The 19,329-nt window shown below is 42.4% G+C and overlaps 2 protein-coding genes across 2 annotated transcripts in view; both read left to right on the plus strand.

The window, feature by feature from the left end:
- Positions 1-1,235: 1,235 nt before the first annotated feature.
- On the plus strand, positions 1,236-5,771 carry zyx (zyxin). Its single transcript, XM_062991478.1, has 2 exons — positions 1,236-1,562; positions 3,212-5,771. Exons 1-2 carry the CDS (start codon positions 1,386-1,388, stop codon positions 3,323-3,325), a joined length of 291 nt encoding a protein of 96 aa, XP_062847548.1. The 5' UTR covers positions 1,236-1,385; the 3' UTR covers positions 3,326-5,771.
- A 4,831-nt stretch (positions 5,772-10,602) lies between these two features.
- The window catches only part of kel (Kell metallo-endopeptidase (Kell blood group)), a 22,445-nt gene continuing 13,718 nt past the window's right edge, over positions 10,603-19,329 (plus strand). Inside the window, exons 1-6 of the mRNA XM_062992252.1 lie at positions 10,603-10,629; positions 11,949-12,111; positions 13,665-13,940; positions 16,939-17,066; positions 17,341-17,484; positions 19,323-19,329. The exon at positions 19,323-19,329 is cut by the window's right edge and continues 65 nt beyond it. Coding sequence (XP_062848322.1) covers positions 10,603-10,629; positions 11,949-12,111; positions 13,665-13,940; positions 16,939-17,066; positions 17,341-17,484; positions 19,323-19,329 — 745 coding nt within the window. The remainder of the gene's footprint in view (positions 10,630-11,948; positions 12,112-13,664; positions 13,941-16,938; positions 17,067-17,340; positions 17,485-19,322) is intronic.

The raw sequence follows: 19,329 nt of genomic DNA on the forward strand, positions 1-19,329 counted from the left end.
GTGGGATGTAGGGTTGACTATCTGTTAAACTAAAACAGTATTGTAACGCTGCTCCACCCTAACCCTCGCTCTGTGTGCCTGTGGGATGTAGGGTTGACTATCTGTTAAACTAAAACAGTATTGTAACGCTGCTCCACCCTAACCCTCGCTCTGTGTGCCTGTGGGATGTAGGGTTGACTATCTGTTAAACTAAAACAGTATTGTAACGCTGCTCCACCCTAACCCTCGCTCTGTGTGCCTGTGGGATGTAGGGTTGACTATCTGTTAAACTAAAACAGTATTGTAACGCTGCTCCACCCTAACCCTCGCTCTGTGTGCCTGTGGGATGTAGGGTTGACTATCTGTTAAACTAAAACAGTATTGTAACGCTGCTCCACCCTAACCCTCGCTCTGTGTGCCTGTGGGATGTCGGGTTGACTAACTGTTAAACTAAAACAGTATTGTAACGCTGCTCCACCCTAACCCTCGCTCTGTGTGCCTGTGGATGTAGGGTTGACTATCTGTTAAACTAAAACAGTATTGTAACGCTGCTCCACCCTAACCCTCGCTCTGTGTGCCTGTGGGATGTAGGGTTGACTATCTGTTAAACTAAAACAGTATTGTAACGCTGCTCCACCCTAACCCTCGCTCTGTGTGCCTGTGGGATGTAGGGTTGACTATCTGTTAAACTAAAACAGTATTGTAACGCTGCTCCACCCTAACCCTCGCCCTGTGTGCCTGTGGGATGTAGGGTTGACTATCTGTTAAACTAAAACAGTATTGTAACGCTGCTCCACCCTAACCCTCGCCCTGTGTGCCTGTGGGATGTAGGGTTGACTATCTGTTAAACTAAAACAGTATTGTAACGCTGCTCCACCCTAACCCTCGCCCTGTGTGCCTGTGGGATGTAGGGTTGACTATCTGTTAAACTAAAACAGTATTGTAACGCTGCTCCACCCTAACCCTCGCCCTGTGTGCCTGTGGGATGTAGGGTTGACTATCTGTTAAACTAAAACAGTATTGTAACGCTGCTCCACCCTAACCCTCGCTCTGTGTGCCTGTGGGATGTAGGGTTGACTATCTGTTAAACTAAAACAGTATTGTAACGCTGCTCCACCCTAACCCTCGCCCTGTGTGCCTGTGGGATGTAGGGTTGACTATCTGTTAAACTAAAACAGTATTGTAACGCTGCTCCACCCTAACCCTCGCTCTGTGTGCCTGTGGGATGTAGGGTTGACTATCTGTTAAACTAAAACAGTATTTTAAAATCGCACCAGTCCTCATTGTTTGTGGTATCAGAAATACTTACAGTATGGCACCACGGTCTCATGTGGTCTCAGCCCGGCCACGCTGGAGATCAGAGTTGAAACGTTCGCTGTGCTATCGACCGCTCGGGATGCTGGGTAATGCTGCGATGTGTTAAACACTCACCCCCCCCCTGTTCCTCTGTGCTGGATCACAGGCGCTTCTCTCCTCTGTGTGTGAGCTGTAACGAGCCCATCATTCCTGATCCCGGGAGCGGAGAGACGGTCCGCGTCGTGGCTCTGGAGAAGAACTTTCATCTGAAGTGCTACAGATGTGAGGTACGACCTGTGTGTGTGTGTGGGGGGAGGGGTGTGTGTGTGTGTGTGTGTGTGTGTGTGGGGGTGTGTGTGTGTGTGTGTGTGTGTGTGTGTGTGTGTGTGTGTTTCACACTCCAACAGTCATTCATGTCAATAATGATTCATTCAGTCGATCATGTCACGACGATTCACTTTTTAAGTGATTCATATGAACTGAGTTGTTCATGTCAAGAATGATTCGTTTGCACAGAGTCGTTCATGTCACGAATGATTTGTTTAAACTCATACTGAAAATGATTCATTCAAACAGAGTCAATAATATTGACAATGATTTTAAACAATGTTGTTTATGTCGAGAATGATTCGTTTGAACTGAGTCAATCATATTAAGAATTTGTTTGAACAGAGTCGTTCATGTCAGAAATGATTTATGTGAACAGAGTCAATAATATTGACAATGATTTTGAACAATGGAGTCACTCATTGAGAATGATTCATATGAACAGAGTCGTTCATGTCAAGAATGATTCATATGAACAGAGTCGTTCATGTCAAGAATGATTCATATGAACAGAGTCGTTCATGTCAAGAATGATTCATATGAACAGAGTCGTTCATGTCAAGAATGATTCATATGAACAGAGTCGTTCATGTCAAGAATGATTCATATGAACAATGTTGTTCATGTCAAGAATGATTCGTTTAAACAGAGTTGCTTATGACACATGATACATTTGAATGGAGTCACTCATTGGGAATGATTTGTCTGAACGGAGTCGTTCATGTCAAGAATGATTCATTTGAATGAAGTCACTTATATTAAGAACGATTCGTTTTAACAGAGTTGTTTATATCAATAATGATTCATTTAGACAGTCTTTTATATTGAAAGTGATTCTTTTGAATAGAGTCGCCTATGTAAATGATTTGTTTGAACGGAGAACGATTCACTTGAATAGTCAATTGTGTCGAGAGTGATTAATTTGAACGACGTCACTCATGTTGAATGACTCATTTGAACAGAGTTGTTAATGTCAAGTGATTCGTTTGAACAGAGCCATTCATGTTGAGAAAGATTTGTTTGAACAGAGTTACTCATATTAACAATGATTCGTTTGAACAGGGTTACTCATATTGAGTGATTCGTTTAGACAGAGTCGTTCATGTCGGCAACGTCAAACATATTAAGATGATTCATGAGTAGTCGTTCATGTTGAAAATGATTCATATGAACTGAGTCGTTCATGTCGAGTGATTCGTTTGGACACAGTTACATATATTGAGTGATTCGTTTGAACAGAGTCGTTTATGTTGAAATTGGCTCATTTGAACAGTGTTGGTCATGTCAAGATATATTCTGAGTGAGTCACTTGAATAGTCGTTCGTGATGATGTGAATGATTCATGTGAAAAGAGTCGTTTATTTCGAGAATGATTCGTTTGTACAGAGTTGTTCATGTATTCAGACATTTCTATGTATTATATCTGACATGAAGATATTTGTATTTATTTTATCTGTTTAATGTGTTTTTGTGTGATTTTATTCATAATTAGTTTATTATTATGCAGGGTAAATAGCTTCATAATGTGTCGTTTTTGGAGGGTCTGGACTGGTATAAATCGCTGCGTACGCTCACGTCTCTGTGTGTGTGTGTGTGTGTGCGTGTGCAGGACTGCTCCCGCTCTCTTTCTATAGAGGCCGACGCCGACGGATGTTACCCGCTGGACGGCAGGATCCTGTGCATGAAGTGCCACACGAGCCGCGCCAAGGGGGCCACGAAGTGACTGACGCGGTGCGAGTCTCCCCCCCTCTCGTACCCCGAAACCCAACCCCAGATCAAGGATCCGTTTCGTCACCTTCTGCTTTGCGACCCTCACAGACTAGCCACGCCCTCATGCCACGCCCTGTCAGACCGTGTAACCTACGCTGTACGGACAAAAGTATCGGGACGTCCGGTCTGAGTTTCGGACATGTGTGTTTTAGCCTGCGTACAGGTATGCGTATATCATAAACCTAGCAGCAACAGTTTAGGGAAGGCCCTTTCCTTTCCTGTGCACAGAGCGAGCTCTATGAAGACGTAAAGAAGAGCTTTATTTAGGCACAAATTCCCACACACACTCTCCAAAGTCTTGTGAGAAGCTTCTCGTAATAGAAGATCACACAGTTCAGTTCAGGCGTCCCGATACTTTTGGCCGTCTAGAATAATTGAACCTGTCCGCGGTAGCTGTACGACTTGCTTATCTGTATTAACTAGCCGGAAAAGCTTTAAACATATCCGTCTCCCCCCAAAATAAGCCTCACAGAAGCCGTACGGGGTCGGATCATACCTGCGTGTAGCGTCCTCGCGTCACCATTTAAAACCTAATAGCCAGTAGTGGACATGATGCTACACCGCAGCGCACCGCCGAGGTCCTGTCACCCCCCCCCCCCCCCCCCCCCCTTCCCTTTCCATCAGTGTTTATTTTTATACTCCATGTCAGTGTTGCTTCTGTGTTCACGCTGTTCCGTTTGTATCGACGTCTCGGCATACGCCGGCTTTCTCAAGCCGTCTGAGCCATCAGACTCGAGTCTGGATTAAATGTGACCCGGTCACGATCACGCTCACGTATTCCACCTAACTGCTGACCGAGAAGAGCCGTGACTAGCACACGTGTCCAGTGAGTCACGCACCGATCTGGTTCTATGGTTCTATCACGTGGCTCTCTGAGGAGGACGCGTGTCCAGGTACAGGACTAGCTGTTAAATAAAACAATAAGCCAGTGTTTCTAGAGTACGGAGAACAAATAAGGCAGTATCGGCGCATTAGGAATCCAGTACTGATCCCTCACTGGTCTGTAAACCCTCCGATGCTCGGCGTGTACAGATTTACGATTGTCCGCGTGCTGCATCCTGGAAACAAACATCAGTCGGTTGTGACGTGTAAAATTTAGTTCCCCATTTTACACCAGTGTTAGGATCTCGAAACTCAAGTTTCAGGTTTGGAGGCACCCACTGTGGGTCAGAGATGATCCACGTCCACATCCACGTCACGCTTCCTCTCTACTGGTGCTGACCCCCGACCCGATTGAGGAGAGCGAGACCGTCGCACGCCCCCTCCGACACGTGTGCAGTACAGTTTTCATTTTTTCCCACCTGCACGAGGCCAGTTCATGTGCACGGAGAGCCACACCCTGATCAGCGTCATTCCTCGACCATCAATCAGCCAGCAGAGGTCGTGGTCGCATCGGTTATGAGGAGCCCGGTCCGACCTATCCCAGCCTGTGAACAGCAGCCGATCGTCCATGCGGCCGCCCGACCCAGCCGCATGGCAGAGCTGAGATTCGATACGATGTATTCGAGATCCCAGCTCTGGTGTGCTAGCGCGTTTTACCGCTGCGTTGCCCGAGCGCCCTCGTCAGATCTTAAAGCTTTATTCTACGTCGGTAAATGTCACAATTTAAATCTGTATAATCAGAGAAGACATCAGTGGTGGACGTTCTGCGTTCAGAACGTCCGGATGGTTTACGTTCCTTCCTTTGAAAATATATTTTGGTGTTCGGGTGGCGCAGCGATAAAACAAGCCAACCAATCGGGACCGACATCTCGTCATCGATCGTGTGGGTGCGCCGGAGTGGATTCATCATAAGTGCTGCAGTTACGACCTCTGCTGGCTGATCGTGGTGCTGCAGTGTGTGACTCTCAGTGCGCGATACGGATCTCCATAAGAAATAAAACAAGAAGTCGCTACTTGCACGTGTGTGTTAGTCACGGCCTCCTCGGTCAGAAGCACTAATGGAAAATAATTGGATATGTCTAAATTGGATCTGCTTGAGCTTTCTGTACATCATTGCACTTGTTTTACATTTACTCTCTATTACTGTACAATCATGTGACCTTGTTCTTCACACGTCCCCTGGTCGCAGTATTCGATCCTGTATAAATCTGGGACGTCCTCCTCCTCGTTTCCATTCCTGATGCGGTTTATTACGCCCCCTGTCTGTCATTAATGACGTAGTCTTTTCTGTTTTGTATCCACGCTGTCATCATCAGCTTTATTTCCACTTTATTTCTTTATATTGTACCGCATGTATACGAGTTGCTTTGCCGTCTTGCTTCCCGAGCGTTTACGTTCCTGTCGAATATGTGAACGTGTGTATGTTTACCGTCCTGAGATACGCCCACGTGTTTTTGCAATCCAGCTCTTCATTTGTACTGTTATAAAACCATAATAAAATACGTTTCGATCTTCTTCATCATCTCTCGGCTGTTTTCTTCATTACAAGCGGTGAGGACATGAAACCTTAAATACGTTCAGACACACCTGCACCGCCATGTAACTGCACATTTATTTATTAGCGTGCAGGGTCTTGCTTAAGGGCCTTGCTCTGGGGCCCAAGAGTGGCAATTTGGCAATGACAATGGTGAGGGGGCGGCACGGTGGCTCGGTGGGTAGCACTGTCGCCTCACAGCAAGAAGGTCCTGGGTTCGATCCCCTGGTGGGGCGGTCCGGGTCCTTTCTGTGTGGAGTTTGCATGTTCTCCCCGTGTCCACGTGGGTTTTCTCCGGGTGCCCCAGTTTCCTCCCACAGTCCAAAGACGTGCAAGTGAGGTGAATTGGAGATACAAAATTGTCCATGACTGACTGTGTTTCATATTAAACTTGTGAACTGATGAATCTTGTGTAATGAGTAACTACCGTTCCTGTCATGAATGTAACCAAAGTGTAAAACATGACGTTAAAATTCCTAATAAACAAACAATGGTGGGGCTTGAACCAGCAACCTTCTGATTACTAGACCAGTACCTTAACCACTCAGTTACCACTGCTCACTGCCTCTTCTATCTTGGCACATTTTTGATTTACGGTTATTTATGTATTATTTTATGTATATTCTGTATTTTCTAATATATTATACAACTGCAAATCAGAAAAAGTTGGGACGTGTTTGCAGTAAGAACGGGACAAAATAACAGAAACACTAAATCACTCGGTCTCCTCGATGCTAAAACGTCTTTTAGTGGTCATAAGAAGGAATGACAACATTACAAAGTGTTAAATGTTAAATGCTTTACTGTCCCAACTATTTTTGGAGTGTGTTGCAGGCCTGAAATGCAGGAATGGATGTTTATTAATAAATGAAATTAAGTCGACCAGTAGGGATGTCCCGATCACGTTTTTTTGTTCCCGATACCGATCCCGATTATTAATTTTGATCCCGATCCGATACCGAGTCTCAAAGCGATACTTGTACGGTATTTTCTAGATAAGAACTGGATAATACTGTTCACACAGTGCACACTTCATGTACATTACAGTTATTCACATTAATCCAGTGTACATGTTTAATAGCTCTGCAGTGCTGAAGGGAAAAATGCTGCATCCAAACTATCCAAGCTATTGGCTTAATGTTTTGTATTTTTACAAAATCAATCAAAATGATTGAGATAATTACAGTTTTAATTTAAACTTTACATTCAAAGAAAACAAATCTGTTTAAAGCAGCTTAACTTGAATATAAGAAAAAAAGTTACTTAACAGCATTACAGTAAAACCTGAATACCAAAATAAAATGGAAAGGCTCTTTTGTTATGAAGGAAAGCCAGTTTTTAAAGTGCTTGTATTGTGACGATGGTTTGATGGACGTTTCTATGCGAAGTGAGTGTGTTTTGACCCTTTGGGGCTTCCATAGTGCATGGGATAGCGTGCTTGACGTAACAGAAGAAGTTAATAAAGTGTTCTGCTCCCGACAATATGTGAATATAGCGTGTATTTATTTCTTTATTAAGCGAGTGCATCACTACGTTGTTTTGTAAACCGGAGTGATCCTCGACTCACACACCATATAAACAGTAAAATTCTACAGTGATGAACGCGGCTCTGCTCCCACCGCCTCGTGAAACGCTCGCAGTGCAGACGTTACACTTCACTGTTGGACTTGTTTCACTTTCCAATTTAAACTATTTCCACACAGCGGCCATGCTGACGTAAAACAAAGGATCGGGATTAGGATCGGCCTTAGTAAAGCCGATTCCGATCAGTTAAAAAATGCCTTGATCGGCCCCGATCCCGATCTTTGAGTGTGTAGAAACAAGGAGGTGGTTTTAATGTTATGGCTGTAAAGGAAATGATATGCTTCCAGCTTTGCAGCAACAGTTTAGGGAAGGCCCAAAACTCCGCCGGAGCACCAACATCAGCGCCCAGCCGTACAAAATGCTGCCATCTTTTGACTGAACAGGCACAAATTCCCATACGCAGACGTACTTCAAAGTCTTGTGAGAAGCTTCTTAGAAGAGCGGCTGTTGTTCCAGCTGAAACGTCACACAGAAGTCACTCAGGACGTCCAACAAGCACATGGTCAGGTGTCCAAATACTTTTGTTCATGAGTGTAGCTTAATGGATCCAAAATGTTTTTGTGGGGTGGGAGAGAAACTCCTGAAGAACTGGTGACCAAAGGCAGGGTTTGTGCCCAGGTCCTCAGAGCCCACTCTTCCAGCTGTGCCACCATGCTGCCCATCTGATCAGCGTTCAAAGGAAATGATTCTGCTAAAAAGGCTCAAACAGTCATTAATTGGGGGGATTATTGTACAGAACGTTCTAGAGAACCATGTAGTGTACGCTTGTGTGGTGTGAGCAGAGTTAGAGTGCATTATTAAAAGGGTTCTGACCGCATGTTTGTCTGTAAACACTGCTGGCGTGGGACAGGCGATGAACGTGTTTGTGCCCATGCTGCGTCACCGTACAGACGTCTTCTCCCACCCTATCAGCTCACACCAGCCTCGGCCTGCACTGATAGCGCCCAGCGGAGACGTAAGTGTTTGTGTCTCTGTGTGTGCTGGGGGTGGGGGTGCGCGTGTCGATGCAGAAATATCAAATTTAACCCTCGTGTTCTGTTCGGGGTCCCTGAGACCCCCGGAGCCAAAATATCCTGAGACTTTTAAATCAGATCGATACTTCATGACTGTTCCTAATTTTATGGACACTAATGAAGAAATGTTTATATTAATATTGTTTTTTAAACCCCAATTTTATACACTTCTGGTATTGAACACATGAAGAAAAGGAGGTGCAAAAAGGGATGGAAAGCCAAAACACCAGCTGAAATCTGTCCTTATTTAGAAAGCAATCCTGCCCCTTTCAGTGCAAATTAATATCAGCTGGTTTAGTCCTAATTGTTGGCCTATATAAACATTTTTTATCACCAAGTTGTCACACAAGAAGCATGTCGTGATGGGTAAAAGCAAAGAGCTCTCTCAAGACCTTCGCAACCTTATTGTTGCAAAACATACTGATGGTATTGGTTACAGACATATTCCAGTAAGCACCATTGGAACCATTACTCAGAAGCAGAAAGAACATAATTGTACCATAAACCACGGCCAGGTGCTCCTTGCAATATTTCTGACAGAGGAGTTAAAAGAATAATCAGAAGAGTTGTCCAAGAGCCAAGGACCACTTGCGGAGAGCTTCAGAAAGACCTGGAATTAGCAGATACTCTTGTTACAAGGAAACAATGAGTAATGCACTTAACCACCATGGCCTCTATGCACGCTCACCACGCAAGACTCCATTGCTGTAGAAAAAGCTCGTTTAAAGTTTGCTGCACAACATTTAGACAAGCCTATGAAATACTGGGAGAATATAGTCTGGTCAGATGAGACCAAAATTGAACTCTTTGGATGTCATAGCACACACCATGTTTGGAGGAGAAATAGAACTGCACATCACCCCAAAAACACCATACCAACAGTGAAGTTTAGAGGTGGGAACATCATGGTGTGGGGCTGTTTCTCAGCATATGGTGCTGGCAGACTTCATGTAATTGAAGAAAGGATGAATGGAGAAATGTACCGAGACATTCCTGATAAGAATCTGCTGCCATCTACCAGGATGCTGAAGATGAAACGAGGGTGGACATTTCAGCAAGACAACGATCCCAAACACACAGCCAAGGAAACTCTCAAGTGGTTTCAGAGAAAGAAAATAAAGCTGCTAGAATGGCCCAGTCAATCACCCGACTTGAATCCAATTGAAAATCTATAGAAAGAACTGAAGATCAGAGTTCATAGAAGAGGCCGCCTGAACCTTCAAGATTTGTCTGGAAGAATGGGCCAAAATCACACCTGAACAATGCATGCGACTAGTTTCTCTATACAGAAGGCGTCTTGAAGCCGTCATTACCAACAAAGGCTTTTCTACTAAATATTAAATACATTTCAGTAAGCGTGTTCAATACTTTTTCCCTGTGTCATTTCACTTTATTACACATAACTTAATTTATGGATTTATTTGTTATAAATTCTTTGTATGTGTTGATTATTTGGGTTGTTACCAACATCTGGTGAAAATTTTATGTCAATAACCCCATCAGAAATACTGTACATGTATACACACAAGAATACACACATATACACACAAGAATACACACACATATACACACAAGAATACACACAAGAATACACACAAGAATACACACACATATACACACAAGAATACACACATATACATATACACACACATATACACACAAGAATACACACATATACATATACACACACATATACACACAAGAATACACACAAGAATACACACAAGAATACACACACATATACACACAAGAATACACACATATACATATACACACACATATACACACAAGAATACACACATATACATATACACACACATATACACACAAGAATACACACATATACATATACACACACATATACACACAAGAATACACACATATACATATACACACACATATACACACATGAATAAACAAAAACATGTAATTTCATTTCACACACAACACTGGGGTCTCTGAGACAGAAAGAACAGGGCAGTAAAGGGCAGTAAAGGGTTAAAAGGCTATTTCACCTCAGAAGTGGGTTCAGATCTCTGTAAGGGAGTTTGTGAGTGAACACTGAACAGTGTTGGTGGTGCTCAGGATGGGTGGATCACTGTGAGCTGATCGAAACGATGATATGGAGAAACCCAGTCAGCATAGATGTGACATGTGGGCTGCAGAAGTTTGGTGGAGTAAAACTGGATGTTTGAAAACACGTTAAAATAGAACAACATGGATGAAAGCTCATCAGTTCAGCAGGTACAGCTATTATAATATTAAAACACTTCTTTCAGGCATGAATGCAGAACTCGGTCAGTCACAGACGTTTGTTTTCGTCCTGCAGTGTTTCCTCACTTCTCTACTGGATTATTATTATAATGGTGCTTTTAACTGGTTTGTGTTGTGTGTAAAGCAGCTTAATGGTTGGAAATCTAACAGGAACTCTTCTTTAATGGTTTTAGAAATAAAAGACTCGGTTGTTTACGGCATTAAAACAAACAAATTAAATTAAAATCGCACTTCAGTTCTGATAACGGTTCCCTTCGTCACTGTGAAGCGGTTTTAATAAACCGCATCACACCTTTACTGACAGGAACTATTTTTTTGCAGGAAAACGTCAAATATTTTATTTACACAAGAAATAAAAGCACTTGAGAATGTAAAATACTTATTAACATATGATAAGTGCAAGAAACAGTATAAGAGTCTTACATTTAATCTTATTCTTCTGCCAAAGTTTCATCTCCAAACATGATGTCTTCATTCACAAAATATTCATTCATTCCTGGTCAGGGTCAAGGTGGGTCTGATTCCCTGGGCAAAAAAGCAGTAAGCACCCCGGACAGGTCGCCAGTCCGTCGCAGGGCAAACACACTTAGCACGTCTTTTAAGTTGATGGAGGAAACCGGAGCACCCGGAGGAAAGCCAGGACTCGCCGCAGGAATCGAACCCAGTCCCTTATGTCTGTGAGGCGATAGCACTACCCAGTGCGCCTCAAGTGCCGTCCCCATTTTACTCCAAATTATTATTACTTTGTATTTGTTTGTACTCCTAAAATCATTGGTAGTCAGTGCGCCCTCAGTGCAGGTCCCAAGCCCTGATATCATTTACATTTACATTTTCAGCATTTAGCAGACGCTTTCATTCAAAGTGACTTACAGTAAACAGTCTAAGCAATTGAGGGTCAAGGGCCTTGCTCAGGGGCCCAACAGTGTCAACCTGGCAGTGGTGGGGCTTAAACCAGTGACCTTTCGATGACTAGTCTAGTACTTTAACCACTAGGCTACAACTGCCCCTGAGGGAGGTGATGTGTGATGGAGGTGCTGGTGGAGTAACTACACATCAATGTAGTTCCTTGGCTTTTGCATGTTCTCACCCAGTGTGAGTTTCCTTGTGTGCTGTGGGATCCTTTCACTGGCCATATGAGCGAGCGCCCCATCTCATCCAGAATGTATTCCTGCTTTGTACCTAGTGTTTCCACCCCGACCCCGACCGAGTCAGGCTTTATCATTCCTGTGTGTAACATAACAACATAGAAGAAGACAAAATGCTTAATAATGTCCCTGATGCCTCTCTAGGACTCTTTTCAGCTCGCTCTCCAGCCGGTTCAAAGTGAAGAATCCAAGCCTTTCAGTCATCAGTGGCCCAAGGTTCTGTGGGTTCTGTTTGTGTTCTCCATCATCGGTGCGTTCATTGGGTTGGGGTTCTTCTTCTGGCATCAGGCGTCTCTGAATAACCAAGGTAAGCAAATATTATTCTAAAGGACGTAGTAACCAAGGAATCAGAACCATTAAAACAGCACAGAATGTCTTTATTTATCATTATTTATCAATAAAACTATATTTCCGTGTATCCCAGTTTGTTTGGAACCTTTGTACGACGCCCCTGGGTAAAGGGCCCTGCTCGAGGGCCCAACAGTGGTTGCTTGGCAGAGCTATGATTCAAACCCACAGCCTTTCGATTGACATTTACATTTGCAGCATTTAGCAGACGCCGTTAACCCAAATCCAGAATACGATTTGAGCAATTGATGCTTAAGGGCCTCGCTCAGGAGCCCAACAGTGGCAACTTATTGGGGTTTGGGCTTAAACTGGCAACCTTCTGATTTCTAATCCAGTACCTTAACTGCCCTATATATGATTGATCGCCTAAAGCTCTAATCGTTTACATTATCGGCATTAAGCAGACGCTTTTATCTTATCCAGAGCGACTTACAGTATACAGTGTAAGCAATTGAGGGTTAAGGGCCTTGCTCAGGAGCCCAACAGTGGCAACTTATTGGGGTTTGGGCTTAAACTGGCAACCTTCTGATTACTAATCCAGTACCTTGACATTCCAAAGCTCTACTCACTAAGCTACCACTGTTCCAAACGTTATATTTAAGTGAAATTGATTATTTTCAGTTCATTTGCATCAAACGCTATAACCTGGTCAGGGTTGCAGTGGCCCCCGGTTCCAGGAAACACCCTGGACAGGGCACCAATCTGTGTAGACGTCCGGCTGACCTATAGCTGAGAATTTAACCCTGTTACTGCTATTTTGTCCTGGTCAGGGTTGCAGCAGCCCGGTTTCTGGAAACCCCCAGGACAGGGCACCAATCCACCGTGGGGCTCATCCAAACCCACTCAGACGTAGATAATCGTGTCTGTGTAGACGTTCAACGCCCCTGGGTAAAGGGCCTTGCTTGAGGGCCCAACAGTGGCCAGCAACCTTTTGATTGACATTTACATTTGCAGCATTTAGCAGACGCCGTTAACTCAAATCCAGAATACGATTTGAGCAATTGAGGCTTAAGGGCCTCGCTCAGGAGCCCCAGAGTGGAAACTTATTGGGGTTTGGGCTTAAACCGCCAATTTTCTGATTACTAATTCAGTACCTTGACCTGCTCTACTCACTAGGCTGCCACTGTCCCAAACATTATATTTAAGTAAAATTGATTATTTTCAGTTCATTTGCATCAAACGCTTTAACCTGGTCAGGGTTGTGGCAGTCCTGTTCCTGCATACCCCCTGGACAGGGCACCAATCTGTGCAGCCGTCCGGCTGACCTATAGCTAAGAATCGAACCCGCGTCCGAGCAGTAATCGGTCTAAAATATTATGATAGCACCCCTGGGGTCACAGTGGTAGTGAGCTAGTTTAGCTTTGATGTTTTTTACTATTTATTACCAAATGTTGTGCTTTATGATGAAATTACAATAATTTACTGAATATTACAGTCAGTAATTGTATATAATAACATAATAATTAGTAGTAATAGTTCTATAACGTGTCCCTACACCCGTTGTTCCTCCAGATCCGCTCCCCTGCCTCTCCTCGGCGTGTTTAAGGGTAGCGGAGCGCTTCTCCTCAGTGACGGACCCTTTCTCCAGGCCCTGTGATTATTACCTGTTCAGCTGCGGGACTGAAACCTCGTACCCGAGCAGAGGGAGACATCGGGGCAGGGTCGTCTCCCGGGACTCCAGCAGGAGGTACGAAGCCAGGCCGGCAGAGAGGACGGACAGGGACGACCCTCCTGACCGGTTACCGGACAGACTGACCGCATTGCTCCGTGGAATGAAGGAGATCCTGGGTAAGACGGATCCATTCTTCTCATCTGCACACGTCACTGCACACGTCACGCTCTGTACGCCTACAGAACCTTTAATTAACGTTTATTTACACCTAATAACATTTAATCTGGTCCAGCAATCGTTATACTCCAGTCCAAGCAGTGCTGTATTCGTGCCACATAATCACCAGGTGCCCAGGTGGCACCAGCGCTGGGATTCTGAACCCTCCGTGCCCCTTAGCAGACACAATCGACCACTCTGCTGGCAGTAAAAAAGTCAGACCGGACTAAAAAAAATACAAGTGGGCGGGGTCCTCGATGCTGTATAAGGACCCTGGTTAGTAGCCCGAGGCGCCTGTACAGAACTGGAGGAACGTGCAGATCGGCGCATGACTCTCCGTGCAGTGGTGGGGCTTGAGCCAGCAACCTTTTGATTACTAGTCCAGTACCTTAACCGCCAGGCTACAACGGTCTACTCACTAGGCCACCACTGTCCCAAACTGTATATTTAAGTGAAATCGATTATTTTCAGTTTATTTGCATCAAACGCTTTAACCTGGTCAGGGTTGCGGCAGCCCTGTTCCTGGATACCCCCTGGACAGGGCATCCAGTTGGGATTATGAACCGAAATTCGCGAAACACGTGACGTCACGAACAAGTTAACTCCAATCGTCTCTCTCTCTCTCTATATGTATATATACAGTGAGCGAACATTCGGACAGCGGACGGTGTTTTTTCGGTGTTTTCTTTATATTTTGTAAAATTCTATATTAAAATGTCCACAAAGAAGGTGCAGAGGAAGCGCAGTGGTGGGAAAATGAACAAATCTTTTACTATTTGTTGTTGTATAATTAGTCCTGCCAGTAGGTGTCACTGTGTATCAGACAGAGGGGACAGTGAGTGAGAGAGAAGAAGGAACTCGGCTCAGTAAAGTATTCTTTCCTACATGCAGTTACACCTACAAAATACAACACTACTGAAATAAAGAAGGAAATAATAGAGAAATATGAGAGTTATTGTTGTTTCTGGTAGATACATTTTATAAAAAAAAGAAAGAAGGAAATGTATTATGGTGTATGGTGCAGCACACGTACTGTACTGAAATGTGGTGTGTGTTTATGTACAGTACTACTGTGTATTGTTGTTTATTATTGTTTATTACAGTATTATCTATTCTATAATTTAAGATTTAAGGGAGAATATACAGGGGTTGGACAAAATAACTGAAACACCTGGTTTTAGACCACAATAATTTATTAGTATGGTGTAGGGCCTCCTTTTGCGGCCAATACAGCGTCAATTCGTCTTGGAAATGACATATACAAGTCCTGCACAGTGGTCAGAGGGATTTTAAGCCATTCTTCTTGCAGGATAGTGGCCAGGTCACTACGTGATGCTGGTGGAGGAAAACGTTTCCTGACTCGCTTCTCCAAAACACCCCAAAGTGGCTCAATAATATTTAGATCTGGTGACTGTGCAGGCCATGGGAGATGTTCAACTTCACTTTCATGTTCATCAAACCAATCTTTCACCAGTCTTGCTGTGTGTATTGGTGCATTGTCATCCTGATACACGGCACCGCCATTGGATGCACATGGTCCTCCAGAATGGTTCGGTAGTCCTTGGCAGTGACGCGCCCATCTAGCACAAGTATTGGGCCAAGGGAATGCCATGATATGGCAGCCCAAACCATCACTGATCCACCCCCATGCTTCACTCTGGGCATGCAACAGTCTGGGTGGTACGCTTCTTTGGGGCTTCTCCACACCGTAACTCTCCCGGATGTGGGGAAAACAGTAAAGGTGGACTCATCAGAGAACAATACATGTTTCACATTGTCCACAGCCCAAGATTTGCGCTCCTTGCACCATTGAAACCGACGTTTGGCATCGGCACGAGTGACCAAAGGTTTGGCTATAGCAGCCCGGCCGTGTATATCGACCCTGTGGAGCTCCCGACGGACAGTTCTGGTGGAAACAGGAGAGTCGAGGTGCACATTTAATTCTGCCGTGATTTGGGCAGCCGTGGTTTTATGTTTTTTGGATACAATCCGGGTTAGCACCCGAACATCCCTTTCAGACAGCTTCCTCTTGCGTCCACAGTTAATCCTGTCGGATGTGGTTTGTCCTTCTTGGTGGTATGCTGACATTACCCTGGATACCGTGGCTCTTGATACATCACAAAGACTTGCTGTCTTGGTCACAGATGCGCCAGCAAGACGTGCACCAACAATTTGTCCTCTTTTGAACTCTGGTATGTCACCCATAATGTTGTGTGCATTGCAATATTTTGAGCAAAACTGTGCTCTTACCCTGCTAATTGAACCTTCACACTCTGCTCTTACTGGTGCAATGTGCAATTAATGAAGATTGGCCACCAGACTGGTCCAATTTAGCCATGAAACCTACCACACTAAAATGACAGGTGTTTCAGTTATTTTGTCCAACCCCTGTATGTGTATTTATAACAAAAAAGAGCATTTAAGACATTAGAAAGGTTAGGGGTAAGGGGGTAAGGGGGGTTTGGGAGGTCTGGCACGGATTAATTCTGTTTACATTATTTCTTATGGGAAAAACAGGTTTAACTAACAAACATTTTGACTTAAGAACAGAACTTCAGAACCAATTACATTCGTAAGTCAACGATTGTATCTGATGGACCCGGTACACAGTATGCACCAGTTGCATGAGATGTAGACTGGGCTTTTGTCCAATGAATCAGAGCCACCGTGACCCTGGCCAGTGTAAAGCGGCGGTAAAACAGACAGTGAATGAATGAATGATGAAGTAAAAAGCTCCACCGCAGGGTCATCACACTGAGATTTAAACTGGATGCTACTGAAGTGCATGCAAACCTGTTAGTCTGATTTCTGATGAGTTTTATGATGATGTTTTTATGATTGTTATGTAAACACACTTTATTTAAAGGTAGAATAAAATAAAGAACTTGCATGATAGGTGCATATTTCTAGATAAACATTTAAAATCTTTTTTTTTTTGGACTTTGTGATGCTTTTTAGAGTCTCCAATGAGAAATATTTCCAACAGCAGTGCCAAGCAGAAAGCTCAGACGTTCTACCGAACCTGCCTGGACTCCGACTCCGAGAGGACGGACAGCGCGGAACGGTTCCTCACACTGATTCAGCAGGTACGTTAACGCAGCACTGTTTGATTGTGTTGACAGGGACTAGAACTACATTAAAACACATCGTTTTATATATAAAACACATTTTTCCACATCTCGATCATACATTTATACTTAAGTATTCACTTCATAAGCTTATATTGCACACCTTTCTATTTTTAAATATTGTTAATTTATTTTTAATGTGTACAGTTCTATTACTCTATTAGTCTTGTGACTTGTGTGATTTGACTGGTCCTGACCCGACTCAGTTCCTCCTGTTTGTGGTTGTATACAGTTGGGTGGCTGGCCTGTATCTCCCAACTGGAACCAGTCAGATTTTAACTCCACGCTGGCGCTTTTGATGGCGCGGTACAACACCTTCCCGTTCTTTAGTGTGTACGTGGGCCCTGACCAGACTGGGAGCCAGCGCTACATACAGGTACCAGTGCAGATCATGTGATCATGTTTGGGATTCTGTCACGTTAACGTTTCATTCATCTTTACTACAGACGAGCGATACAGCACGATGTAAACACGCCACGGAGCCGCTGTTCCTCCATCAAATTACACACACAATATGATAGTGATAGAGTTATTTCACTTATTATTATTTTATTTATTAAGTTCCCTTATAGTCGAGATCATGTGATCCGTGTGCAGGGACACAAGGGCGCTGATTAGTGACCCACTGGAACAGAATCCAGCTTTTAACACAAGCGTGAGTCTAATGGACCTAATGAGTCTATTGATCTCAATGACTATTAATCCTTATGAATCTATTGATTCTATTGATTCAAACGATTCTAATGATTCTGTTGACTTAAATGATTCTATTAATGATATTGATTCTAATGATTTTATTGATTTTAATGATTCTATTGATTTCATTTTAATGATTTTATTGATTTTAATGATTCTATTGATTTCATTTTAATGATTCTATTGATTTCATTTTAATGATTCTATTGATTTCATTTTAATGATTCTGTTGATTTCATTTTAATGATTCTATTGATTTTAATGATTCTATTGATTTCATTTTAATGATTTTATAGATTTTAATGATTCTATTGATTTCATTTTAATGATTCTATTGATTTCATTTTAATGATTCTATTGATTTTAATGACTCTTAATTCTAAGGAATCTATTGATTTAAATGATTTTATTGATTCTAATGATTCTATTGATTTTAATGAATCTATTGATTTAAATTATTCTATTGATTTAAATGTTTTATTGATTCTAACGATTCTATTAATTCTAATAATTCTATTGATTCTAATGATTCTATTAATTTTAAGGATTTTATTTATTCCATTGATTCTTTTAATTCTAGTGTTTCTATTGATTCTTATATTTCTAATGACTATTGATCCTATTGATTCTACTTACTCTATTGATTCTATTGATTTTAATTCTATTGATTCTAATGATTCTATTGATTTAAATTATTCTGTTGATTTTAGTGATTCTATTGATTTAAACAATTCTAATAATTCTATTGATTCTAATGATTTAAATGATTCTATTAATTCTAACAATTTTATTGATTCTATTGATTTAAATTATTCCATTGATTTAAATTATTCTATTGATTTAAATTATTCTATTGATTTAAACAATTCTAACAATTTTATTGATTCTATTGATTTTAATGATTCTATTAATTCGAATGAATTCTAATGATTCTATTGATTCCATTGATTCTAAGGATTCAATTTATTTTCAATTTTCAAACAATTCAAGACCAGTAATTAATTTAGGGGGCAAATACATTTTTACTTAGTTTTTATTGTTGTAAAACTATATAATAAAAACTAATTAATTGATTATATAAAATATAAAAATAATATACAGAAAAATAATCTAACAGAATATGGAAACATTCACTGTCTGTTTTACCACCGTTTTATCCTGATCAAGGTCTCAGTGAGTCTGTTTCATTAAGTGAAAGGCATGAACCACCCTGGACAGGTCACCAGTCCATCACAGGGCAAACACACACACACACACACACACACACACACAGGGCTGCATCTCTTTGTACTGTGGGAGGAAACCCACACAGACACAGGGAGAACATGCAAACTTCACACAGAAATGACCCTGGTTGCCCGACTGGGGAATCAAACCCAGACCCAGCGCTACATGTCCTAATTTTTAATTGGTGGAAATTATTATATCGTTTTAATGCTGTAGTCAGTCCTCTGTGTTTCTGGTGTTGTTATAGACTTATGTTTTGTATTTAAACTTTTTTTAATGTTGTTTCCACAGATCGATC

This window comes from Trichomycterus rosablanca, chromosome 3 (genome assembly GCF_030014385.1).
Source record: "Trichomycterus rosablanca isolate fTriRos1 chromosome 3, fTriRos1.hap1, whole genome shotgun sequence".
In the NCBI taxonomy this organism is placed as follows: Eukaryota; Metazoa; Chordata; class Actinopteri; order Siluriformes; family Trichomycteridae; genus Trichomycterus; species Trichomycterus rosablanca.